General features: G+C 43.1%; 1 protein-coding gene across 5 annotated transcripts; it reads left to right on the plus strand.

The window, feature by feature from the left end:
* On the plus strand, positions 1-26,188 carry LOC131709427 (hypoxia-inducible factor 1-alpha-like). Of its 5 annotated transcripts, none has more exons than XM_059011959.1 (16): positions 1-901; positions 13,512-13,702; positions 14,174-14,319; positions 15,450-15,534; positions 16,005-16,111; positions 16,795-16,982; positions 17,095-17,201; positions 17,944-18,091; positions 18,458-18,660; positions 20,257-20,417; positions 20,835-20,930; positions 21,671-22,068; positions 22,278-22,401; positions 23,024-23,144; positions 23,580-23,714; positions 24,205-26,188. In XM_059011959.1, the coding sequence occupies exons 2-16, from the start codon at positions 13,582-13,584 to the stop codon at positions 24,360-24,362; spliced, it is 2,298 nt and encodes a 765-aa protein (XP_058867942.1). In that variant the 5' UTR covers positions 1-901; positions 13,512-13,581; the 3' UTR covers positions 24,363-26,188. The 5 variants fall into 5 exon arrangements, with proteins under 5 accessions (XP_058867942.1, XP_058867943.1, XP_058867940.1 ...); XM_059011957.1 differs by lacking the exon at positions 1-901 and adding an exon at positions 8,560-8,787 and having other exon boundaries at positions 14,177-14,319; XM_059011956.1 differs by lacking the exon at positions 1-901 and adding an exon at positions 8,561-8,787.
* Positions 26,189-27,231: the final 1,043 nt, after the last annotated feature.

A 27,231-nucleotide genomic window follows, 5' to 3' on the forward strand; every position in this document is an offset into this window, starting at 1 on the left:
GCTTTTACCAGGGGATACCAATGCAGTAGACTTTGAGAAGGGGGGCTGGTTCATTATCGTCTCTGTGCTTTACTACACTGTGCTGTGCTTTTACCACAGAGTACCGCAGTAAACTCTTAAAAGCAGAAGGCCTGATTAATAAGCTTGCCTCAACCAAGAGTCATTAGGAACGAGCAGGCTGGGAGAGTGAAAGAAAATGGAATTCAAACCACAGGAAGTAAATTTCAATAAATCACCAGAACTTGACAACTTTTGGGAAGGCAAAAGGCCTTTTCTCAGCTGCCTGTCTCCACAGTACACAGCCAGCCGATGCGATAGGGAGCAGGGAGAAAGAGGGAGGCAGACCCAGAGAAGATCCCAAACCAGAACGCCAATTCTGAGCACAAACTGGAACTACAAACTGGGATCATTTTGAAACCGGGCAGCTGAGTCGAGTGGGATTGTTTTACGGCACAGCTTGAGAATACAACAAAACAGCACTTCCTGGACCTGCGATGGAAGCAGTTTGACGGTTAAATGATCATTTGGACTCTCTTTGCACAGCGCAGATATAAAACTGCAAACAGCGGGAAAAAAATGGATTCGATTTTAACTCCAGATGTTGTACCTTTTTTGCGGGCAGTACCCTAGTGTGCAGTGATAGCGAAACCTTTTTAAAATACTGGATTCAGTTAATATTACTGTTTTGCGGGTATTTACCCTGATTCCAGCTGACTCCATTATCCACACTTTCCAGTTAACAAGGGAATCCCGAGCTCTTTCCGGCGAGGTGCAGCGAGGTCAACGCTTCGTCAGGGTTAGAAATGGCCAGTTTGGGATTGGAAGTCGTCCCACGGGACCGCTCGCTCTGACCGGCTGCCCAAAGGACTCCTATAAACCTCCACTGGCTTGCGTTGTCTTGGTGAGTTTGTGGAGCAAACAATTTACAGGGCAGCAGTGTGGAGTAGTGGTTAGGGCTCTGGACTCTTGACCGGAGGGTCGTGGGTTCAATCCCAGGTGGAGGACACTGCTGCTGTACCCTTGAGCAAGGTACTTTACCTAGATTGCTCCAGTAAAAACCCAACTGTATAAATGGGTAACTGTATGTAAAAAATAAATAATGTGATATCTGTATAATATGATATCTTGTAACAATTGTAAGTTGCCCTGGATAAGGGCGTCAGCTAAGAAATAAATAATAATAATTTGAATAGCAATGAAATATAGACTGCAAGCAGCTCCTAGTGAAATATAAAGGAAGGGACTATCCTGCATTGGGCCTATAAAAGATGTAGTGCATTTTTAAAAAGTATCAAATAACTTTTTTTTTTCAAATTTGAAAAGTCCTCTCTCTATTTCATAACTAAAAAAAATGGTCAATGTTGCCTAACAGTGAGTTAACCATGTGTTTCTTAGTAAACACAGAAACCAGGGCCAGAGGACACAGCTGGACATGAAGTGGGGACTTTTGAGAGGACAGGAGAGTGGAAAGGGTATGGGATGTTTGTCTAAATCACTGGGATCCTTTAAGACCCGAGATCAGCCAGTTAATAAGAACCGGACGAGGGCCGATGGGCCTTCTCTCGTTCTTAAATGATCTTATTTAAGTTGTGAATTCCTGAGCTCTGAACCTTTTAAAAGCTGCAATAATGATAGCTTGATAATCGGAGTGTGTGTGTTATTATTTGAGTTGTTTCCAGAATTTGGAATCTGATTTGATCAGGCTTTGATTCCACTCGGACATACAGAGAATCAATCAGGTTCTGCTGAATCACTCTTAAATAAAAAAAAACTTTACACATTAGAAAGGAAATACATTACCGTTTTTTATATGTGTGATCAGTTAGGAAAGTGTAATTGATTTACAATCTGTCAGGTTAACAGCTATTTTTTGGGGTGAAATTATTAACCCTCGTTTATACAAACGGTATAATTTTTTCAGACTTGCAGCATAACTAATATTGAACAACTTAGACAAAAAAGTTAACTTACAAATAAATAGTGCCCGTTTTTACTGAATAAACCCTGGGATTTACAAAAGCTATAGGTTTGTATTTACCAATTCTCATCCAAAAAGTGTCTCAAGCTTAGGAAATTAGCGATTACACTAAGAAAATCTTCATACATTTATTTGAATTCGTTCTAGTGTAATATGGGGCTGTCTGGTTAACAAACTGAACTTACTCATTGAATGCAATGTACATTGTAGTATGGTAGTGTAGTACTTTAGATTGTACTCGCTGGCGGCAGAACCGCGGGGGCAGGGGGGGCACTCAACCCCCCCATGAAAACATTGGGGGGGGCGGGCGGAAATATGTTTTTGCCCCCCCCCCAGCTCTGAGTCGGAGCTTCCCTTTAACCTGAAAAAGATTTACAAGAAGACAGGTCAGGTTTTATAACTCCCCTCTAAACCACAAATTAATTGTTTTTAAATCAGCGAGTAAAGTGGGTGTGAATTTGCGTGAGCGGCTTCAATGAGTGCGTTTAATATGGGTGGCGAGTCTATCAGGATAGCATCATAACATGTATTAAAACCGTATTGCTTGAAATTTTACATGGTAAACACTATCAATCGAAACATGGAGAATTCTGCAGTCACCCGCACTCTTTCACGTTCAACCTTGGCGGTTGGAGTTTCTATTTAATATTTCTTCCTGCTTCACACAGTCCTGCGCAGACAAGTACAGCAAATCAGCAAGCTGTTAGAGGTCTGATTGATTGATCCTCTCAGGAAGTCATTCCCGCCCCCGGACAGGTGTGTGCTTTTAGTAAGTAGTTAGCGAAACAATTCAATTCCTTTAGCGACAATTCACACTCACTTCACATGTTCAATAAAATCAATGAATTTGCGGTTAGAGAGGAGATGAAAAACCTCACCTGTCTTACAGTGTCCCCGAATTATTATTATTATTATTATTATTTATTTCTTAGCAGACGCCCTCATCCAGGGCGACTTACAATCGTAAGCAAATACATTTCAAGTGTTACAATACAAGTAATACAATAAGGGGCCTGTTGGCAACCCTACCTCTGAATGTTGTCAGTGTCAGCAGCAGCGATAGCAGCTAGTTTGAATGGCAAGATGTAGAAATGTAGGGCAGCAGATGTAGGGCAGCAGTGTGGAGTCGTGGTTAGGGCTCTGGACTCTTGACCGGAGGGTCGTGGGTTCAATCCCCGGTGGGTACACTGCTGCTGTATCCTTGAGCAAGGTACTTTACCTAGATTGCTCCAGTAAAAAAACCCAACTGTATAAATGGGTAATTGTATGTAAAAATAATGTGGTATCTTGTAACAATTGTAAGTCGCCCTGGATAAGGGCGTCAGCTAAGAAATAAATAATAATAATAATAATAATAATAGAAATCAAACAACTGGATGCAGACTGATTACTTGAATAAACTTCACGAACACGTTACTGAACAAACAGCACGATCAGCACTAACACACGCAGTCTACTGGATATTTTTAATTTAATTATTACCACTTTTTTACTTTCGCAAATACATTTTAGCACCTGCTTTCAGCTCTTAAACAGTTCCAGAGTTCAAGTTAGCTACAATATTTTATAAGCAATTTGAACTGTGCAACTGTTTAAGAGCTGAGAACAAGTAAAAAGGTCTAATTAAGCAGATGATCAGTTCAATTCAGGGTCTAGTTCAGTAATTGAGAGATCGGCTGGAATGAAAACCAGCAGACACAGGGGGTCCCCCCAGGACCAGGATTGGGAAGCACTGCTCTAGGGGAATCACTTGATCACATGTGTTTCTGCACAGACAGCATGAATTCAAGCAAAAAAAAAAGGTGTTTGTCGGTGCTGTAGACCATGCTTGAAATACTGGGAAATACTTTAAATGCACCGGATCAGTCTACAGTGTTTGCTGGATTTGTTTTTTTGTGAGCGATTTACTGTAAAACATTTCTGCTTATACATGTGTATAAAATTGGCATTAAAAAAGAATGCTAGTTATTTCACGTTTCTGCCATTTCAGTCGGGAGTGTTATGAAATAAGAATATGAAGCGCTGTTTGTGACCCATTTTTAACCTTCATAATTATGACAATAGAACTACATTTCTGCAATTTTTTTTTCATGCTTTGGTCGCAACTGAGGTGCATGTTTTCGAAGGTCTCGCCGAGATTTATGTAGGGCTTTAATTATTTTCAGAATTAACTCATGAATCGTGTTTCGGTGGGAACCCTAAAAATAGCACAGAGGAAGCTTCGCCCCCCTAATCGTAAAAAGCTTCTGCTGCCACTGATTGTACTGAATATAAAAACATTGTGTTAGTGTTTAGAGGGAACATGAAGCCACTGTTCAGAAGACCAGGTTTCAGGCCACTGCACGCCACACCAGGGTGAGACTTGGGGTTTGATACAGCGACCTCAGACTAGGTCTCCTGGAATCAGGTTTGAAGCCGCTGTTCCTGAAAAAGTGGCTTCATGTTCCCTCAGTTTGACATTTTGTTCTTTGCACCTTACACCATGAACATTCATAAGCCGCTTTCACGGTACTGAGCCATCTCAAAAGTTCTTAAATTAGTACTGTCGTTATTCCACTAACGAGGAGAGCAGGGCCCCGAGGGGGTGGAGTGTGTTTACGGCTACACTCCTGAGTGAAATAAACACCAGGGAGTATTCTGTTTATATATTCAATCTTTGTAATGGAGCTATTTTTAAACCTACATGTAAACAGCTGATATCGGATGATTACTTTCCTTTGATCAATCTTTGCATTTGCTAAGCAATGCAGCTTAATTCGGATGAGTGTGATTCACCTCCCGTTTGGATTTAAATGCAAGAACGCAAGATTCCAAAATACGATGCGACGTAGAGCCAGAAAGTGGTACATTATCAGAAAGTGGTACATCATCAGAATGTGGTACACCGTCAGAATGTGGTACGCGTGCCCGTTTAACGCCAGAAAATGGTGAGCTGTGATTGGCGACGGCACAAAACACTACGAACAAGACAAACTGTCGTTCACCCACAAAATCGGATATATGTTTACCATTTTAGATAACCAAATTTGTTGCTCAGTCATCAGTTAAAGTCGCATACATTTGCTGAATTGTGAAATTGTGAAGAACTTTAAGGGCCAAACTCAGTACGTCGTACCCCGTTCAGACGGGTGTTTCCATGTTCTCTGAGCTAAAATCATTTGCGCGTGCCCGGGCAAGCGCAGTACGAGGTGTACCACATTTTAACACGTACCACAAAATAACACCACACCAGTAAGAATTCATGTGGGACAGCCGAATATGAAAAAGTTATCCGATGCTAGGCATCCCAACGCTTTGTTGTATAAAATTAATTAACGTACTGATAACAAAATAAATAAATACATTAAAAAAAATTCAAGAATAAAACAATCCGATTCAACCAGAGTTAAAACTGTGCATACTTATTTCATATTCATTTGTCACTTGAAAAGCAGTAGAAAGTATTCTAATAAGAAGTTAACATGTTATGAAGCCGAGTGCGCTGAATACAAAACCCTAGCCATGTACACAACAGGCTGGCAAGACAACAAACAACAGAGCTGGGACAAGTTCAACACACGGCCCTTTAATTGGGCAATTGCATCTACCAATCCGTTCCACTCAGGCATGGCCAGTTCAAACACAGAGCTGAGAGACCGGGCCGGCTCTCTCCTGGGAGGGTAGGAGTCAAGAGTTTACTACGAGGGCAAAACAACGCCAGCCAAAACAAAGAAGCAAATGCTCTGGAATTGGCGACTGCAGTTTAACCCATCCCTTCCACAGCTGCGCGCTCCCATTGCTGCCCGTTCTGTGCTCGTAAAACCATTCTAATACAGCATTATCAAGGTACTTTCTCTCCGGTTTTTATTTTAGAATACATCAGTTTATTAAAATCAGTGAAATCAATGTCTTTGCCAGTTTTGCAGGTAAATATCAGTGGTTATACTCTGAGACAGTCAGAAAAGCAGCTCACCTGTTTCTTCTACTCTCTGTGAGTGCAAACCATGTGAAGCTGGTGCAGTTAACATCCCATTGCTTCTGTATCAGAACACCCCATTGCTTTTGTATCAGAACACCCCATTGCTTCTGTATCAGAACACCCCATTGCTTCTGTATCAGAACACCCCATTGCTTCTGTATTAGAACACCCCATTGCTTCTGTATTAGAACACCCCATTGCTTCTGTATCAGAACACCCCATTGCTTCTGTATTAGAAAACCCCATTGCTTCTGTATCAGAACACCCCATTGCTTCTGTATCAGAACACCCCATTGCTTCTGTATCAGAACACCCCATTGCTTCTGTATCAGAACACCCCATTGCTTCTGTATCAGAACACCCCATTGCTTCTGTATCAGAACACCCCATTGCTTCTGTATCAGAACACCCCATTGCTTCTGTATCAGAACACCCCATTGCTTCTGTATTAGAACACCCCATTGCTTCTGTATTAGAACACCCCATTGCTTCTGTATTACAGCACCCCATTGCTTCTGTAGTTCTGATTTGTTGTACAGTTGTTTAAGATCCCTAATTAAAGCACAAAGTGGTCTAACATTTTCACACGAGTTTCTATATCACTGACTACTGACTGAAAATGTTTAATTCTCACAGGACCGAGCAGGTAGGTATATAAAGAATATAAATGAAGGTGTTACTTCTAATACATTTGCACTCTACTGCACTTCCAGGTGTGAACCCAGGGGTGTGCAGTAACTCCACATGCTTGAGTGGAAATTGGAAAACACTGACCTGTGTCTTTTGAACAGGAGTTGACAACCCTGGAGAATACAGGGCTTTAACTCAGCACAGAAACCAGGACCAGAGGACACAGGCACAAATGAAGTGGAGACAGACTTGAGGGGATGGAATGGGTTACCTAGTCATGTTGTTGAGGCTGAATCACTGGGATCCTTTAAGACCCGACTTGACAAAGTTCTGAGATCAATCAGCAACTATTATTATTAGTATTTGTTTATTTAGCAGACACCTTTATCCAAAGCAACTCCCCTCCCACTGCAAGCAGGTTTATGCAGGTCTCAGTGTGGACAATGGGTAGTCAAGCACCGTACTGTTAGTTTGTTTAGCAGACGCCTTTATCCAAGGCGACTTACAGAGACTAGGGTGTGTGATCTATGCATCAGCTGCAGAGTCGCTTACAACTACGTCTCACCCGAAAGACGGAGCACAAGGAGGTGAAGTGACTTGCTCAAGGTCACACAGAGTTAGTGAGCGAGCCGGGATTTGAACTGAGGACCTCCTCCTGGTTGCAAGCCCTTTTCTTTAACCACCAGACCACACAGGCTCCTGTAAGGAACCGGACGAGCTTAGATGGGCTGAGAGGCCTCCTCTCGTTCATACATGCTCTTAAATGAGCCCCTAGACTATTTGCCAGTATTTGACACTGTATGAACCAATATGGTCTGCAATATTAAAAACAGGGTGTAATATATATAATATATAATTTATTACGTTTCTAAATGTGGCTGTTAGATTTTCAGCGCTGTCTTGTTGTCTTGTTGTCCAAAGGAGCTAAGAGGCAGAACTCTCAAAACCAGAAGGAAACTACGTGCAATATTATAAGCCGTGTGGCTGCAGACAGAATGCTGTCTGTAAACAGAATGCTTCGAAACGGTATAAAAGTGGTGCAAATGTGCTGCCATGTGTTACATTTTCCTGTTGGCATATTTTAATACCAGTATGGTAAATAATCGTGTTTAAATTTCATAATATTACATTAGTACACGAGACAACAAATGCTTTATAGTTGCTGCTCATAGGATCCAATGACTTGAAATAAAATATACCAGGCTGGTAATAGCGTTGGGGTATATGCACGCCTGTTGAGTGGAGCAGTGTGGAGTAGTGGTTAGGGCTCTGGACTCTTGACCGGAGGGTCGTGGGTTCAATCCAAGGTGGAGGACACTGCTGCTGTACCTTTGAGCAAGGTACTTTACCTAGATTGCTCCAGTAAAAACCCAACTGTATAAATGGGTAATTGTGTGTAAATAAATAAATAATGTGGTATCTTGTAACAATTGTAAGTCTCCCTGGATAAGGGCGTCTGCTAAGAAATAAATAATGAGCAGTGAATGCGAAAACCATTTACATAACCAAGACTCGTATTATCCAGCCGACAATACTGGTGCTGTCAATGAAAGCTGCTACTACTAGCTAATTGCATTTCTACCAGCTCACCACAAGATGGCGACGTTTCCACTTGTCCAGCTCCAGATTTAAGTTAGCTGAACTGACAGCAGTCATCCACACCCTGACCACCCAAGTGAACCTCATTTCCAGAGTCACATATCCGCAAATTAACATTAAACCCTGCAGACCCATAGCAGCCATTGTACAACCCGCACAAAAAGCATGCCATGAAAGGCGCTATATAAAAATAAATTGATTGATTATTGATCATTGATTATTTTAAAATGATCTAATTTGCAACTTGAATTAATGTCAACGTGCGGGTCACTTGAGTGGTCTGAGTTAAACTGGCGATTTCAATTAAAGAGGTGTACACTCAAGGGTACAAGTGAAGGGCTCTAGGACCCAACGGGTCCCTGTGTCTGCCCTGGTCTGCATAGGCAGGACTTAGCTGTCCATCTTCTTTATTAATGGGCTGTCAAAAGCAAGCCTGCCTCAGACAGAGTCTATATTAAACCTGCTATCATCGAATCACCTGAGTTCTCTAAACACTAAGAAGTCCTGCAAAAAAAAAACGACTGCTGTAATTTCTTTGTAACGGATTGGAAAACTTCAACGTTATAGAACTTTTTAAAACTTTTTTTTTTTTACAAATGAGCGAAAGAACAGGCAAGAAAAGGTGAGTGGCATTGTTTTTTAATCGTGTTGTTGATCAACACAGCAGGGATTTTTCTAATATTTTAATAGCTTGGAAGGAATGGATTTAAAACAAAACAAAATAGTTTATTCGGTCAAACGAATACATTGTGAATGGTCACCTCTTAAAAGTACTAAATCCGTTTTGCACAACATATAAAAAATACAGTGTAATATATATATATATATATATATATATATATATATATATATATATATATGGGTTAATGTATTATAAATGATTGTGATTTTGGTATTGTAGACCGAAGCAATATCAGTTTAAATACGCCGGGTTAATTTATTATGCAAAAGAAAATTGATAAATTCAGTGACAAACGTTTGCACTTGCATTTGTTATTACATTGAGAAATACTAAAACAAACCTATTAAATTCAGTGATAAACGTTTTGACAAGCAGTCTTTATCACATTAAAAAAACACTAAAAGAAGCTTTATAAATGCAGCGACAAACTTTTGGAAGAGAGAAGTCGCTTTTAATGTCGAAGATTGTTTTTGTGTGTGTGTGTGTGTGTTTCCAAATGTCTCCAGAACTATTGAATTTAGAAATACTAAAATAAACTTAACAAACGACAAACGTCTCGACTAAAGTTTGTAAAGTTTATTTTAGAATTTTAATGGATGTCTCATAGTCATTGATGATATTTTTTCTTATTTTTGATTTTACTCAGTTTTAGGTTCGGTGCCCTAAAATGTATGAACCTGATTTTTTTTTTTCAGTACTCGTTTCACTAAATGCATATTTTTATGGCATGCGGTAATATTGTATAGTCGGAGCTGGATTAATAGAGAGTTAAAGAGCGTCTGTAATGTATAGATCATTAAACGTGACCCTAGTATCCTCTATGAGAAAAACAGAAATGATCGAAATAGTTAAGTGATATAAAGTACCTTTATAACCGTTTAGCATTGTAAAAGCACCGGAAATGTAATAAAGCACAGCGAAAACAATGTGTACAGTACCGTAGAGGGTAAAGCATAGGCAAGCACTGTCAAGCAGTTTGTAAACTTTTTTTATTTATATGATCATTTGGTGAGTACAATACTAGTTGCAAGCTTTCTACAGACTCAAATCTAACAATTTGAACTTGAAAAAAACATCTCAATAAATACTTTTATTATTATTATTATTATTATTATTATTATTATTATTATTATTATTATTAATTATTTATTTGGGAGGGGTGAGGATTGACTCGAGGAGGGGTGAGGATTGACTCGAGGAGGGGTGAGGATTGACTCGAGGAGGGGTGAGGATTGACTCGAGGAGGGGTGAGGATTGATTCGAGGGGTGAGGATTGATTCGAGGGGTGAGGATTGACTCGAGGAGGGGTGAGGATTGACTCGAGGAGGGGTGAGGATTGACTCGAGGAGGGGTGAGGATTGATTCGAGGGGTGAGGATTGACTCGAGGAGGGGTGAGGATTGACTCGAGGAGGGACGAGGATTGACTCGAGGAGGGACGAGGATTGACTCGAGGAGGGGTGAGGATTGACTCGAGGAGGGACGAGGATTGACTCGAGGAGGGGTGAGGACTGACTCGAGGAGGGGTGAGGATTGATTCGAGGGGTGAGGATTGACTCGAGGAGGGGTGAGGACTGACTCGAGGGGTGAGGATTGACTCGAGGAGGGGTGAGGATTGACTCGAGGAGGGGTGAGGATTGACTCGAGGGGTGAGGACTGACTCGAGGGGTGAGGATTGACTCGAGGAGGGGTGAGGATTGACTCGAGGAGGGGTGAGGATTGACTCGAGGGGTGAGGACTGACTCGAGGAGGGGTGAGGACTGACTCGAGGAGGGGTGAGGACTGACTCGAGGAGGGGTGAGGATTGACTCGAGGAGGGGTGAGGATTGACTCGTCGCCAATTTTTTTACCCCAGTTTCTCTCCCCAATTTAGCATGCCCAATTATTATCTGTATCCTCGGCTCACCGCTCGCAACCCCCCCGCCGACTCGGGAAACGGAGGCTGGAACACGTGTCCTCCGAAACGTGCTCCTGCCAAGCCGTCATTTTTCGCACTGCAGATCCACAGCAATGCCACCAGACCTATAGTGCCGCAGGTCAACACAGATCTGGCGGCTCCACTGCAGAACCACAGGCGCCCTATCGGCCATCGTTGATGCGCGGTGAGCCGTGGATTCCCCTGCCGACCTAAGCCCTCCCTACCCGGGCAGCGCTCAGCCAATTGTGCGCCGCCCCCTGGGAACTCCCAGTCACGGTCGGCTGTGACATAGCCTGGATTCGAACCTGCGATCTCCAGGCTATAGGGCGCATCCTGCACTCCGCGCGGAGCGCCTTTACTGGATGCGCCACTCGGGAGCCCCAGTAGACCTACATTTTAAAATGAGTGTCCAAAATAAATGAAAACGTGCTACAATCATTACTGCAGTGGATCATGTGAAATAATTTGGAAGCCAAATATATACCAAGTAGTAGTATTAAAATTCATTAAAAGCACAGCAGGACAAAAAAGTGCTAAGCAAGGGTTTTAAAAAGTCTTGCATCTTATTAGCACTACAATCACACGTACCCTTTTTCTTCTGTTTGAAATACTGAAAGAAAATGTACGAAGGAGAGGAGGCCGTTCGGCCCAGCTAAGCTTGTCCTAGTAGCTGATTTATTAAAAATAAATCGCAGTGATTCAGCCTGTTATGTGTGTTCTTTATGATTATTCATCTCTCATCATCTTCCATGCTTACTAAACTATTCCAGTAAAAAATGCTTCTAAAAAAGCAAGGCTGACTGAGGAAGTGAGGTGGGGGATATATTTCAGTGATGCACAAGCTCTAGCGAACAGTGCTTCTCATGGGCAGCGCAATGCTAATATGCTTCCCCTACCCAGATAATTATACATAGAGAAACAGAAAACAAATGATATAAACTGAAGCAATACATAATCATACAGAGCACACAAGAGAAGATAGCCTGTAAGGCATTAAGTATTAAAAAAGATGTACAAAGATCTGACCAAAAGTCTAGCATCACCCTATATTAATAAAGCAAATAAATTCAATTGATTAGAAGTTCTTTGAAATCAAAAAATGATTTCCCCCTCTTCGTGGTTGTTTTTTGCATGTGTGTGTGTGTCTCAGTATTTTGGTAGGGTGCTTCAGTACAGCTGTTACGTCAGTATGCAACACAGAGTTCATATCAGAGAAAGAGACACGCAGCAGAGCATTCGGTGTGTCACAGATAACAGCAGCCCCTCCCTTACACACTGCGTGCGGGGGGATCCGCTGACGTCACTGAGACTTATCAGCGCTGAGCGGGACCATCTGTTCAGAGGGATAGAGGGGGTTCGTATTTTACTGGACTGGGGGGAAGAGAGGGGCCAGGAGTTCTACTGTAGTGTTGTGCCTCTTTATCGTAACATCAAACACTCAATCAGAAACTTTGAGGTTAAACAAAACTGCAAAGAAAGTATAAAGGAAGCTTCAAAAACATCCGGCTTCTCCAAGTCTGTGTGCTTGAAACGCATCCAGATCTTCCATCCATATCAATTAAACAACAGTGCTGAGTTTAAAATGCTAAAAGAACCTGATTACATTCAATCATATATTTCCACCAGACTTTGGTTTCTAGTGGAAATGTTTGTCATTGAATGTGATAGGTTTATTTGCCTATTACAATCGGTTTACTTTACGCACACCTTGGGAATGGAGGTTGTTCGTAAGTCTGAATTGTCTGTAAAAAAAGTCTATTAAACGGTACACAGACAAGAGGACGGGGGGTCCAAAAACTGAGAGCCGCTGCTCTAAACAAGTTGATTTGAACAGTTGTTGCCGTCCTGTTTCTCTGAGACCTTCCTCTGGGCACAGAAAGCGGGTGTGTTTAGGGTGCTGTTTTGTGGAGCCCTGTCGCGTCGCTGGGTATTTTTAGCATCAGGCTTCTTCACAAGGTCGCCGGCTAGCTTTTCATCCCCTCACTTCCTCATCAGCTCTCCCTTCCCTTCGGTATTGTTCTGCATTGGAGAACGCTTTCCTGAAATCAGGCGGCTCTGCTGGAGATCAGGAAGCAATGCACCATACACGGTTTTAACTCTCATTCAAGTTAAAACGCAAAATGTTACCTGAAAATGGTGCCACAAAAAGACTTGATTTGAGTTACTGGGATTACAAATGTCTTCAGAGCATAAGAGCATTAGAAAAGGTACGAACGAGAGGAGGCCATTCAGCCCATCTAAGCTTGTTCGGTTCCTAGTAGCTGATTCATCTAGAAATGTATCAAGTCGGGTCTTAAAGGATCCCAGTGATTCTGCCTCAACAGCATGACTAGGTAACCCATTCCATCCCCTCACCACTCTCTGTGTGAAGAAGTGTCTCCTACCCTCTGTCCTGAGTCTCCACTTCATTTCCAGCTGTGTGTCCTCTGGTCCCGGTTTCTTAAAGGTTCAGGTTAACTATGCCAACTCCTTTGAAGATTTTAAAGACTTCCGTGAAGCCCCTCCTATTTGCTCCAGGCTAGATTCAGGTCTGCCATCTTCATAACTCATTCCTTTAAGCCCCGGGATGAGTCTGGTTGCTCTTCGCTGGACTCTCTCCAGTTTTAATTCAGCAAGCCTTTAAACGCAAGCACCTCCTTATTCTCTCCAAGCCAGAGAGACTCTTCCGTCCTCCACACAGCCCCTGCCCCTGCCCTGTGAATCATTGCCGGTGTTTCGATGCCTGAATCCCTGTGTGTTCCTCTGCAGGGTGTGCTCGGAGAGGCGGAGAGAGAAGTCCCGGGCCGCGGCGCAGAGCCGGAGAGGCAGGGAGAGCGAGATGTTCACAGAGCTGGCACTGCAGCTGCCCCTGCCCCACAGCACTGCCCTCCACCTGGACAAGGCGTCCATCGTGAGACTGACCCTGAGCTACCTGCGACTGCGAGCCCTGCTGGACACAGGTGAGCAAAAGAAGCCCAATGGTCAGCCACCAGCATGGCACGCTTTCTATTATTCCTACTTAATTGATCTAATTATTTGTTCAATAAGACATGCTTAATATTTTCAAGGTCTTTTGCAGTGGATGATTTCAGAAATGCACTTGATTTAAGGTACTCTACCTATAAAACATTTTGAAGCCTGGAGAGATGTGTTAAATGTGTCCAATTAATCAAATAATTAGGCCAATTAAGTAATTGAGCTCGGGGTGGAACAAAAGCCAGAAGACGGAGGTTAAGAGACTTGCTCAGGGTCACACACAGTAAGTCAGTGGCTGAGCCGGGATTTGAACCTCCTGGTATTAAACCCTTTTCTTAACCACTGGACCAGCAAAAGACTGAAGTGAAGTGCTGACCCATATTAAAGCTGAGCACCACGAGACAGCGGTGGAGTGCAAACCGTGTCTCAGAAGTGACCACTGTCCTATCGTCCAGCAGGTGCAGGTGACCGCAAGGCGGACAGTGAGGACAGAGACACAGTCCTGGGGGCGTCGATAGAGGGGTTCCTGCTGCTCATCTCCCAGAGCGGCCACATCGTGTACACCTCCGAGGCCGTGGCCAGCCACGTGGGCATCCACCAGGTACCACATACTTGCATCACCTAGAATTTTAGGATCATGAAATCAAAGCAACTACAAAATGATATCGCAAAAGCCTACCGGAAGCCATAATACTAGTACAGTAGCATTTTATGTTACATGGTAAAGCATAGGGGAGCACTGTAAAGCACAGAGAGGTCTGGTAAAGCACAGGGAAGCATTGTAAAGCACAGAGAGGTATGGTAAAGCATAGGGAAGCATTGTAAAGCACAGAGAGGTCTGGTAAAGCATAGGCAAGCATTGTAAAGCACAGAGAGGTCTGGTAAAGCATAGGCAAGCATTGTAAAGCACAGAGCGGTATGGTAAAGCATAGGGAAGCATTGTAAAGCACAGAGAGGTCTGGTAAAGCATAGGCAAGCATTGTAAAGCACAGAGAGGTCTGGTAAAGCATAGGCAAACATTGTAAAGCACAGAGAGGTCTGGTAAAGCATAGGGAAGCATTGTAAAGCACAGAGAGGTATGGTAAAGCATAGGGAAGCATTGTAAAGCACAGAGAGGTATGGTAAAGCATAGGGAAGCATTGTAAAGCACAGAGAGGTCTGGTAAAGCATAGGGAAGCATTGTAAAGCACAGAGAGGTCTGGTAAAGCATAGGGAAGCATTGTAAAGCACAGAGAGGTCTGGTAAAGCATAGAGAAGCACTGTAAAGCACTGAGAGGTCTGGTAAAGCATAGGCAAGCATTGTAAAGCACAGAGAGGTATGGTAAAGCATAGGCAAGCATTGTAAAGCACAGAGAGGTCTGGTAAAGCATAGGGAAGCACTGTAAAGCACAGAGAGGTCTGGTAAAGCATAGGCAAACATTGTAAAGCACTGAGAGGTCTGGTAAAGCATAGGGAAGCATTGTAAAGCACAGAGAGGTCTGGTAAAGCATAGGGAAGCATTGTAAAGCATAGGGAGGTCTGGCAATTAAAGCAAAGTTAGTGTGCAGATTTACCTGGTAAACTTATTTTCTTCTTCAGGAAGCAAACCCAACAGTAAATGAAGATGGAAGTTATTCATAAACCTTGGCATACCTGTTGTGATTGAGCTGGACCAGAGAATGCAATGATGATATTGAACTTCGAGTCAAAATGTTTCCTTTCTTTCAGTGTTTCTGAATTCTTTTGTTTCAGATGGAGCTTATCGGGCAGAGTGTTTTTGAGTTCATCCACCCCTGTGACCAGGACGAAATGAACGAGGCTCTGAACTCTAAGCAAGGTACCTGCTTTACACCGGCTGAATTAGAAAGCAGAACAAACCCAATACAGCCAGCCTCGAAAAACTGTCAACCACAACGCCAAACACGGGCTCAGTTTCACTATCAGACACAGGGCATCTCCCAGGCAGCTTCCCCTGCTCCTCGCGTGAAAAACTCTTTGGATTTGAGCACCCTGGGAAAACTATGTGTGTCAAAGAGATATCTTATGCTTTCATCAGTGTTGTGAGTCAAGACTGAAATAAACTGAGTCAAGCAGACCAGCGTTTCAGCTAGTGCCTTCATCAGTGTTATTGAGGTCAAAGTACAATAAACAAAAGTGGACACACGTCTTTGCTTCATGACTTTTCTTCAAGGTTTCCCTCAGTATTTCCAGGGTTCAAGCCTGATCAGTGTTGGCGTTGTGTTAGACTAGGCTCGTGCTCACAGGCTGTGTCGGGCAGTATCTGAACCTTCCCTTTCTCTTCTCCAGAGCCCTCAGTGGTGGGGAGAAGGCGGGACTGTGACTTCTTCCTGAGAATGAAGTGCACTCTGACCAATCAGGGCCGCACTGTCAACCTCAAATCAGCTTCCTGGAAAGTAAGCAAACAAAATCAATTTTAATTCCCATGTAACAAATCAACCAATCACAGTTATGGATCTGTGTATCCTGTATACTGATGAGGAGGTGTGCATTATATGTACCTCATTACTGTAATCTGATTACATTTTCAGTAACTGTGGTGATTCCTTTTTCACACAGCTAACTGAATCTTGGCACGGATTACATGTTCTGTGAAAAATAACTTAGTTACTTTTAGTTATATTTTAAAAAAGCACTAAGGCTAACGCACAGCAAAATCAGAAAGCGCTTCCACAGTGCAAGTCAAACCCTACACGTCACACGACCGCGCTTTTCAGATCATCCTGCTAGAAAACAGCATCAGAGGAGGGAGGGAGTGGCTTCGATAGCTGGATCTTCAAAGAATATTTCCAGCTGCAGCCTGACCAAACCCAAAACAATATCTCTGTAAAATGCAAACTGTGCCTGAGAAGAAACTGTTTGGAACTGTAACTGGTTAAGTAACTCTAGGTAACTTGTAACTGTAACGGATTACAGTTAAGTAACTGAGAGCTCGGGGTGGAACGAAAGCCAGAAAACGGTTTGACCCCCCCTGGTTTAGAGACTCCAGTCAAGTTGAATAATATAGTCATTTCTTAGTGTTTTTGGTATACAGTTTCCGTGACAGTGTGATATCTGTGTAATAACTCTCCCTGCTCAGGTCCTGCACTGCACAGGCCACTTGAAGCTGCCCTGCCCCTCACAGACCCCCTACGGGACCCCCAAGGGCTGCCTGGTCCTGCTTTGTGAGCCCGTGCCGGTCCCCAGCAGCAGTGACTGCAGCCTGAACCCCAACACCTTCCTGACTCGACACAGCATGGACATGAGCTTCACCTACTGCCACCCTAGGTCAGTGCGACCTACTGTACCTTAAAGGTGCTTCTTAAACGCGGGGTGCCTCCTGCAGTGAAAGACCTGCTCCCGATTGAGATCACTGACACAGAACTGCTTTTCTGTCCAGGGTGAAGGATTTGCTGGGTTATGAGGAAGGTGAGCTGCTGGGACGCTCAGTGTATGAGTTCTGCCACGCTGTGGACACGGACCACGTCAGGAGGACTCACCACAGCCGTAAGGACGTCCATTCATCCTTCATTCATCCATCCATCCGTTCCTTCGTTCATTTACCAACTAGACCAGCTGTTCTCAAACTTTTTTCTAGCTGGGCCGCCTTTTGAAGTGACTTAGGTCTAGCCTGGCCCCTCTGTGCACAAAATCCATTACTGACGTAATATAAGAACATAAGAAAATGTACCGATGAGAGGAGGCCATTCCACCCATCTAAGCTCGTCCGGTTCCTAGCAGCTGATTGATCTCAGAACTTTGTCAAGTCAGGTCTTAAATGATCCCAGTGATTCTGCCTCAGCAACGTGGCTAGACAGCCCATTCCATCCTGTCTATTTCCAGTTAATTACCAATTGTGTTCTCTGAACCCGGTTTCTGTGTTGCGCTCAAAGTATTATAAAAGTAATAATGAATCTATGGTGTGTATGTCCTATAGAATTAATTTTGCTTCATAAAGTCGAATGAAACCTGCTGTATAATGTTATGTTAACATATTGAATTACACACCGTTTTGTGGTTTTCCATATACTTTATGAAAAACTGACAAAAATGTGACGTTTCAAAATCTTACATGAAATACTGTACAACTATTATGGCTTCCGGTAGACTTTTCCAATATCATTTTGTAGTTACATGATGTTAAATGAAAGATCTAAATTATGTTCATATAGATTCATTTTTATGTCTCAGTCCTAAAATTCTAGGTGATGCTAGACTTTTGTCCATAGCTGTATTTTTCTGTCTGCAGTGCTCAGTAAAGGCCAGTCCTCCACCGGTCTCTACCGTCTCCTGGCCAAAAGGGGCGGCTACGTGTGGGTGCAGACCGACGCAGCGGTCATCTACGACAGCCGGAGCGGTCAGCCACAGAGCGTGATCTGTGTCAACTACATCCTGAGGTGAGCCACTGTGCAGCCAGCTTTACCAGCTCCGAGTCACACTGAACTCTCTGCCTCTACCCTGTTCAAGTACAAACTGCTAGGTCAGTTTACCAGTCTACAGCTGTGGCCAAAAGTTTAGCATCACCTAGAATTTTAGGATTGAAAAAAAAAAAAACTATATGAACAAAATTGATATTTTATTAAACATCATGCAATCAAAGAAACTACAAAATGATGTTGCAAAAAAAGTCTACCAAAAGCCGTAACAGTAGCACAGTATTTCATGTTGGATTTCGAAACGTCACATTTTTCAATTGTCAGTTAATTCTATAGACTGGTGCAAAATTTTTGGTCATAGCTGTGTATCTCTCTCCCTCACCTCAGTGGTCTGGAGGAATCGGAGGTGATTTTCTCATTGGAGCAGACAGAGTCTCTTCTCAAGCCCCGCCCCTCCGTCGCCACGGCAACACCCGACGACGCCCACCTGCTCTTCACCGAGCTGTGGGAGGAGCCCGATGAGCTGGCACGACTGGCACCCGAGCCTGGCGATGACATCATAGCGCTGGACTTCGAGAGCAGCGACAGGGGTGAGAAGATATCTATATATGAGTTTACAGTGCTCTGCTTTCAAAATATACATGAGAAAGAACTTGATACTAGAACCAAAAGAGGGAATTCGCAAGCCAGTGAAAAAATACAAGGAAAAACGTTACGCCCAACTGTGCAGAATAACGCTGTAATTCTGTCGAGGGGTTCTGCTGACATATAAACCACGAGAGCGCAAGCTGGAGTGATTTATCAATTTCACCAAAACCCAGGAGCTGGCACAAATTAGCTATATACATCACTTAAAGATACAGCAACCAATTAGCAAAAGATCATAACACAGTGTTTTAGGGAATACTACAAAACCTAGTTATAAAATACGACCATCGCTGTGTTACCCAAAAGCATTTCCTTTACTGTGTTGAATGTTTCTTTCACCTTGTGTTATTAAGTTATTATTTATTTCTTAGCAGACGCCCTTATCCAGGGCGACTTACAATCGCAAGCAAATACAAATACATTCAAGTGTTACAATACAAGTAATACAATAAGAGCAAGAAATACAATAACTTTTGTTCAAGCAAAGTACAAGTGTGACAAACCACAATTCAATAATACAGCAGATAATAGTGATAGTTACATCAGGATATGATTAAATAGTGATAGTTACATCAGGATATGATTAAATACAAAGTACTACAGGTTAAACACTTGGCAGATTACAGTATTCTGAATTACAGGATTAAATGCAGTAAAATAGGGGGCAGATAAGAGCAAAATAAAGCACATTTACATGAAGGGTGATAGTGTCCCAGGATACAAACAGAGGAGTTCTACAGGTGCTGTTTGAAGAGGTGAGTCTTAAGGAGGCGCCGGAATGTGGTCAGGGACTGGGCAGTCCTGACATCTGTAGGAAGGTCGTTCCACCACTGCGGAGCAAGGGTGGAGAAGGAGCGGGCTCGGGAGGCAGGGGAGCGTAGCGGAGGTAGAGCTAGTCTTCTAGTGCAGGCGGAGCGGAGAGGTCGAGTGGGGGTGTAGGGAGAGATGAGGGTCTGGAGGTAGCTGGGTGCAGTCTGGTCAAGTTACTGGGGCTGTTTGTGTTTTTATTTTGGATCACATGATGTCCCTTTTAAAGTTATTCTTAATTAAACTCCTGGAAAAGCGTTGGTTGTGAAACAAGATCTCTTTTAGTTTTGTTTTTTTTCTCCTGTAACTTGAATGAGATTCTGTTTCATTGATAATGTAAAAAAAAAAGGCAGCTCATTAATGTTCAAACCGAACACAAAAAAGCAAGTGAACTTAAATTGATTTAATTAAACGTAATTAAGAGAAATCCATTATTTGCAAAACAGGTTTTCTGCAACAAGTCATTAAGATTTTGAATCAGTGGGGGAAATCAATTTAACTTTTTGTGTTCGGTTTGAAATAACAGTAAGGAGCTGCCTTTATTTTACATTATCAATGAAACAGAATCTCATTCAAGTCACAGGAGAAAAAACAAAAGTGATCTTGTTTCACAATCAGCACTTTTCCAAGAGTTTAATTAAGAAACGGAGTCGACTCAAAATAACTTTAAGGCGAAAACCAGCACTCCAAGACTAGTGCGCTGAAGAGCTGTCTGGCACTCTGTGTTGCAGAGTTGGAGCAGTTTGATGTCCTCCCGGTCTACTGGGCTCCCCTGGGGTACGGGGCAGAGCGCTGTGGGACACAGACCCCCTCCCCAACCCCCTTCAGGGGGTACCCCAACCAGGGGTCCTGCGAGACATCAACAGAAAGCTGCGAGGTCACTTCCTTTTCTGTAAGTCACTGTGAGATCTGCCTGTCTGTCTGTCTGTCTGTCTGTTTGTACAGCCATGCACCTGTCTGTCTGCCTGTCTGTCTGTTTGTACAGCCATGCACCTGTCTGTCTGTCAGCCTGTATAATTAAGAAGTTGTCTGTCTGTCTGTCTGTACAGCCATACACCTAGCTATGCATCTCTGTCTGGCAGTCTGTATAACTAAGAACCTTTCAGTCTGTGTGTATGTCTATCAAGCTGTATATTTCCGCGCCGGTCCATCAGTCTGTATAGTTATCCATCTGTCTGCACTCGTCAGCGATACAATGCGGTTCATTTCATGAAAACTTTCTAAATGTAAAAGTGCAAAGTTCAGCAGTGTTTGAAAATTCACATCCAAAAAAACGGAGGATCCCACCGCGCCGTGTTCCCCTGTGCAGGATTCCGAACCCCCAGAGGAGAACCCACACAGCCAGCCGGTCCTGCTGATAGAACCCATGTTTGAGCCGAGGGAGCAGAACCAGGATAAGAGCCAGGTACAGTACAGCCGCTCACACCTGCATCCCAGCTGGAAGGAGCTTACAGCATCTTATCCCAACAGTGCTGTTTGATCGTAGCCTGCAACAATCGATTGCTTCAGGCACCGCTGCATTCATTAAAGGTAATGATACCAAGTGCATCAGAAACTCTACGAACGAGAGGAGGCTGTTCAGCCCATCTCAGCTCATCCGGGTCCGAGCAGCTGATTGATCTCAGAACTTTGTCAAGTCGGGTCTTAAAGGATCCCAGTGATTCTACCTCAACAACATGACTAGGTAACCCATTCCATCCCCTCACCACTCTCTGTTTGAAGAAGAGTCTCCTCGCTCTGTCCTGAGTCTCCACTTCATTTCCAACTCCTCCGCTCCTGGTTTCTGAGTTGCTCTTAAAGTGTTGGTTCAGGTTAACTTTGTCGACTCCTTTGAAGATTTTAAAGACTTCGATCATGTCCCCCCCTGATTCTTTGTTGTATGCTGAATAGATTCAGTTCTTTTAGCCTATCTTCGTACGGACCTACGACCTGGATGTATAAAAGTGCTCAGTGGTTTCCTCCAGTCGTGTTGAGTGTATTTCTCGAGAACTCTGTTGTGTCAGGTCTGCGATAGAAAGAGAAGAGAAATGATTAGAGATATTGTGAGTGAGCTGCACTGCAGGGTTCTTGGTGTAGTTGCTGCTGATAGATTCCCATGGAAAGATGACTTGTGATACTATAACTGCCTGTGTGTCTTTCCTTTAGGAGGACTTGAGTAAGCTGGACTTGGAGACCCTGGCTCCATATATCCCTATGGACGATGAAGACTTCCAGCTGACCCCCATCAATGAGGGGGCAGAGGAGTGGGGTTCGGGGCAGGGGGAGGTGGGGGAGGCCAGCTGCTTCACTCTCCCCTCCCTGGAGCTGAGAGAAGAGCGGTACACAGCCCCCACCTTTCAGGGGACCAACCTACCCAAACACCCCAGTTTCGGGAGCCCCCTCTGCCCCCAGGTTCCCCCCAGAAGTCAGCAGCGAGGGGTGCTGTGGCCCTCTGACCCCCCTTTCAGCAGGGCCATCAATGGGACCCCCCAGCGCCCAAACTGGCTTCAGCAGACCCCCTGTTCTGCAAGGACCTCTACAAATATCACACTACAAGAAACCAGGTACGCACTAGCAACATTGCCACTTGTTCCCCTTTAAATGAGCTAAAACCAAGTATTCAAAATCTATTTATTTTCTCTTATTAGCACCAGCAACATGATTACTGGTTTATATTTTGACCTCTAATTAGTACTATCAACATTATCGCCACCCTGTTATTATTTTGCACAAGATATTTTTCTTCATAAAAATAAACTCCTGTGTCTTGCAGGAACACATTGGAGGAGTACTTCCATGGAAACAGTTGTCGGGTGAACGGAACGCTCAGCCTTAGCAACAGCCTGAAGAGGAGACCGCAGACTTCTGTGTCCCAGTCCAGCCAGTCGAACACAGAGGTGCGTTGAGCAGCAGAGAGGCACACACCTGAGCGGGGGGCAGTGTCTTACTTGAGGACCAGGTCTGGTCTAGACCTTCAGTGTTTAAAAGTACAGTCACTGCAGAACTACCGTTTTCCTTCGAATTTAAGATGCCCTCAAATTTAAGACGCAGCCCAAATTTACCACCCTCAATTTGAGGAAAAAATAAAACATCAAATAAATATGCATTTACAAAGATACAACCTCAATTACACTGTTGTACAAAACTGACAATTCAAATTCAAAGGAATACGGTATTTAAACTATGAGCAGCACAAATATACTGAAATAAACTGCTCAGATAACAACACCAATGAATAACATACTGCCTGAGGTTCATGTTTACTGAATCGCTAACCCTTTAAACCGACTAGAGCTTCAATTTGAAAGTACAGTAGTGTTGAGAATAGAGAACAAACGTTCCCCCCAGTCATTCAGCACGATTAGTAAAATAATCATATTTAGCTTCCCACTGAATTTGTGAGACGGATTACTCATTAAAATCCTCAGCATATTTATAAAGAGGAGACAATGATTCAGAGATATCAAGATATTTAAGTCAAGTCCGGTATCAATGTGTTTGTGTTTCCTCTGGCTCCAGTGCACGTGTGAACATCTGGGGGAACCAATCCACTGGAAGAGAATCAAACTCCCTCTGAGGACCAATCAAAACACCGCCTGCATTCCACAGACGGAGGGAGACGCCTGCTGGTGGAGCTCAGGTACTGCACCCTCAAACTTGCACAAGCAACAGTGATACAGGAGAGGTATCTAGATGAACAAATCTAGAGAATTTATCCAGTTCAGATTAAACTTGCTTCGGACAACCGTGAGCACAATTTACTGAGAGTATCCAAATCTGTGACTGTGATCTGTCTATCGCACTTTATTTAGAGATCTACTTATCCAACTGCGATGAAAAGAGGCCACTTTTGTAGGTTGCACACTGTTAAAGCCTATAGCCTAGAACAAGGAGGAATTAGAGGGAGCTTCATTGAAGCCTTTAAAATCTTAGTTGATCTAGTTAACCCTGGCCCTTACTTGAAGCGCAGTACAGAAACCAGGACCAGAGGACACAGCTAGAAATGGAGACTCAGGACAGGGGGAAGGAGATACTTATTAAGTTTTTTTCATGGAGCGCCTGTATTGTTGCCCAGGTCAGACCCCTTGTCATTGGCAGACAGATCAGAGAGGCACCGTGCCCTGGGGGCCGTGGGCAGGAGCAGCTACAGCGGGCACGGCTGACCACTGCAGTGCCACCCAGCCACCAGACCCCACTCCCTGGAAACCAGGTGGGTTTCAAGCAGAACGGGGCAGAAACCTGGCCAATGAAACTCCATGTCCTCCAATGTGAAGCGTTACACGCGGGTCACAAGAATGCTAGCTTCAGATACCAAATGGGTGGCATAGAACTAGGAACAGGCTCTCCAACAGAAAGAGAAGGTGTTGTAACAGATTCATCGCTGTCAGTAAACTGATAGTGTGGATGAGTAATCATACAGGCAAACAGAATGCTTGGGTTTGTAAGTGTAGAGCACAATTCCAAGGAGGTCATGCCGAGGGTGTATAATGGACTGATGAGCCCGCACTGAGAATACTGTGTCCACCACAGCACCAAAGAGACATAAGAACATAAGAAAGGTCTGGGAACGAGAAAAGGCTTGTTCTTCTCTCTGTGCTGAATTTCAGGTAATTACATTGTGAGACATTGTGGCCCTGGAGAGAATCCAGCAAAAAAGCAACCAAACTAGAATTCCCTCTCTGTCTGTCTCTCTCTCTCAGAGCTGTCCTCCTGTCTGCTGTCCAGTCCTGCTGACCGCTCTGTGCTGCCGGTGCTGACCCGCTGGGAGTGCGAGGTCAACGCCCCTCTGACCGCTGCGTCCCGCCTGCTTCACGGGTCCGAGATCCTCAGAGTGCTGGACCAGCTGTGTCCAGACTGACCACCGAGACGGCGTGAATCACCACGGCAGCGTCAGGACCACCAAACAATACCACTGGACGTGCTGGAAGACCGAGCAACACTTCTTCCAAAATAATAAGCAGTATACGTGTTTAGCATCATGTAGTATTTCAATCCTATAGTATATCGGTGTGCCGGGGCTAAGAGTGCAGTCTTACCTTATAAAAGTTTACAATGGTAAATGTGCATGGTAATTCTGCAGTTTTCCCCAATGCATTTACCACACTTTAACATTGTTTACCATTGTATGCTTTACTATACCTCTCTAGGCTTTACCATGATTTCACTATGCCTCATCCATTGTGCTTTTGCTATGGTGGACTTGAAGCATGGAGATTCCTAACTGCCAGCCCCACCTCCTCTCTGTTCTGTATGCACGTGGTGTAGGTGGGGTTGGGAGAGTTAAACGCTCACATGGTCATATGAATTGAAATGAGAAAGGATGTTCAGTCCTGGCAGTTAGGATTCTCCAGACCAGATCAAAGCAGCTCTAAGGCAGGTACAGGCAGGGTTAGAGAAAAATGATAAGAGATTAATAATGGAGCAACAGAACTCAGAATTAGGACCACAAGAGAATAGTAGGGAAATATATTTAAAAAAAAATTAAAAAAGAAGCATTTAAAATGAAGCTAATTACTATCTAATCTCTTATTACAATTACTGTAGGCTGTGTGATTTCACTATAGATTTGATTATAGAAGACATACACTACACAACTCTATACAGTATACTGTAGGAACGCTTTTAAGGCACAGCATACAATATTATCATGATATTACACTCCTCCGGTAAAGCAGTGTGCACGTTTATTAGAACACCCCATTGCTTCTGTATTAGAACACCCCATTGCTTCTGTATTAGAACACCCCATTGCTTCTGTATTAGAACACCCCATTGCTTCTGTATTAGAACACCCCATTGCTTCTGTATTAGAACACCCCATTGCTTCTGTATCAGAACACCCCATTGCTTCTGTATTAGAACACCCCATTGCTTCTGTATCAGAACACCCCATTGCTTCTGTATCAGAGCACCCCATTGCTTCTGTATTAGAACACCCCATTGCTTCTGTATCAGACCACCTCATTGCTTCTGTATTAGAACACCCCATTGCTTCTGTATTAGAACACCCCATTGCTTCTGTATTAGAACACCCCATTGCTTCTGTATCAGAACACCCCATTACTTCTGTATCAGAACACCCCATTGCTTCTGTATCAGAACACCCCATTGCTTCTGTATCAGACCACCCCATTGCTTCTGTATTAGAACACCCCTTTCCTTCTGTATTAGAACACCCCATTGCTTCTGTATCAGAGCACCCCATTGCTTCTGTATCAGACCACCCCATTGCTTCTGTATTAGAACACCCCATTGCTTCTGTATCAGAACACCCCATTACTTCTGTATCAGAACACCCCATTGCTTCTGTATCAGACCACCCCATTGCTTCTGTATTAGAACACCCCTTTCCTTCTGTATTAGAACACCCCATTGCTTCTGTATCAGAGCACCCCATTGCTTCTGTATTAGAACACCCCATTGCTTATGTATTAGAACACCCCATTGCTTCTGTATTAGAACACCCCACTGCTTCTGTGCTTATGAAATCAAACCACTGGAACTGAACAGCTTGGGAAATTGTCAAAATAGGCAAATTAGTAATTGTCTAATTTAATTGATGACTTTAATAAGCCACACATGCAATTCATTTAAAATAGGAACACACAGCCACACATGGTAAAATGCAGGATAATTTTTAGAAGTTGTTCAAGATGACTAATTAAAGCACAAAGTGGTCTGACATTTTCACACGAGTGCTTATTGCTTCTATATCACTGATTACTAAGAGGAAATGTACATTCTCACACCCAGCGGTTTCCATGCAGGCAGGTATAGAAATGGTATGAACGACACATCTTGAGGTGTTCATATAAACATGCACGCTGCTGTAGATAAGACATGGATTGTGATTTTTTTTACTTTTTTTAAAAATCAGTGTCTGTTTTGAATAAAGGGATCCTGGCAAATTAAATAATTCTATTATAATGATATGTGGTTCCAGTTTTGGTTGAAGGCTTCCTTTGGGAAAGTCCGCCCGTCCTTTTGGCACCTTGTTCATTACCCTTCTAGCTGCTTTCCTAACAATCGAGGAAGTGGAACAGGAACTGCATGAAACTAAAGCATGCAAATTGAGAACTTCCGTTAACCCCGGGATGAGGTATCCGTTTCAATATTAAAAATATACATTTTGCTGTCGAATAAACTTGTAATACTTGCAAAACAAATGGACTCGCTCAAAAAAAAAATCATTAGATATAACTATTTTATATCTGATATCCATCAGGTTTTTTTTTCTAGACTAAACCAGAAATAGTCTAGAACAGAAGATATGGATATCATTTTTCAATATTTAAAAATTTACAGCAAGACCGTATTTGTTGTTATGCATGGTTTTTACTACTGATCAGATTGTGTTTCATATAATAATGATAATAATAATAATAATAATAATAATGATAATAATAATATATGTATTTGTATGCACTTTTTAATAATGATAATGATAGTGTTTTATTGAAAAATGTTTTATGTAATTGACTACCTTTCTGTATTACCATAATAAAAATCACAAAACAATTCAAATTAACAGACTTTTTTTTTCTGTGAACACAAACAAAGCATTCCTGTGTTATAATGTACTGCTGATAAAATGCTTTGTAAACATGAAGTTCAAATGGAAATGCGAACAAGCAGAAGTGTGATCTAGCCAGAAACAGACACATTTACAGGCAACACCTTTTTAATGGAACTGGACTGAGAACCATGGAACACAGCTGTTCACCTGT

This window comes from Acipenser ruthenus, chromosome 43 (genome assembly GCF_902713425.1).
Source record: "Acipenser ruthenus chromosome 43, fAciRut3.2 maternal haplotype, whole genome shotgun sequence".
Classification (NCBI taxonomy): domain Eukaryota; kingdom Metazoa; phylum Chordata; class Actinopteri; order Acipenseriformes; family Acipenseridae; genus Acipenser; species Acipenser ruthenus.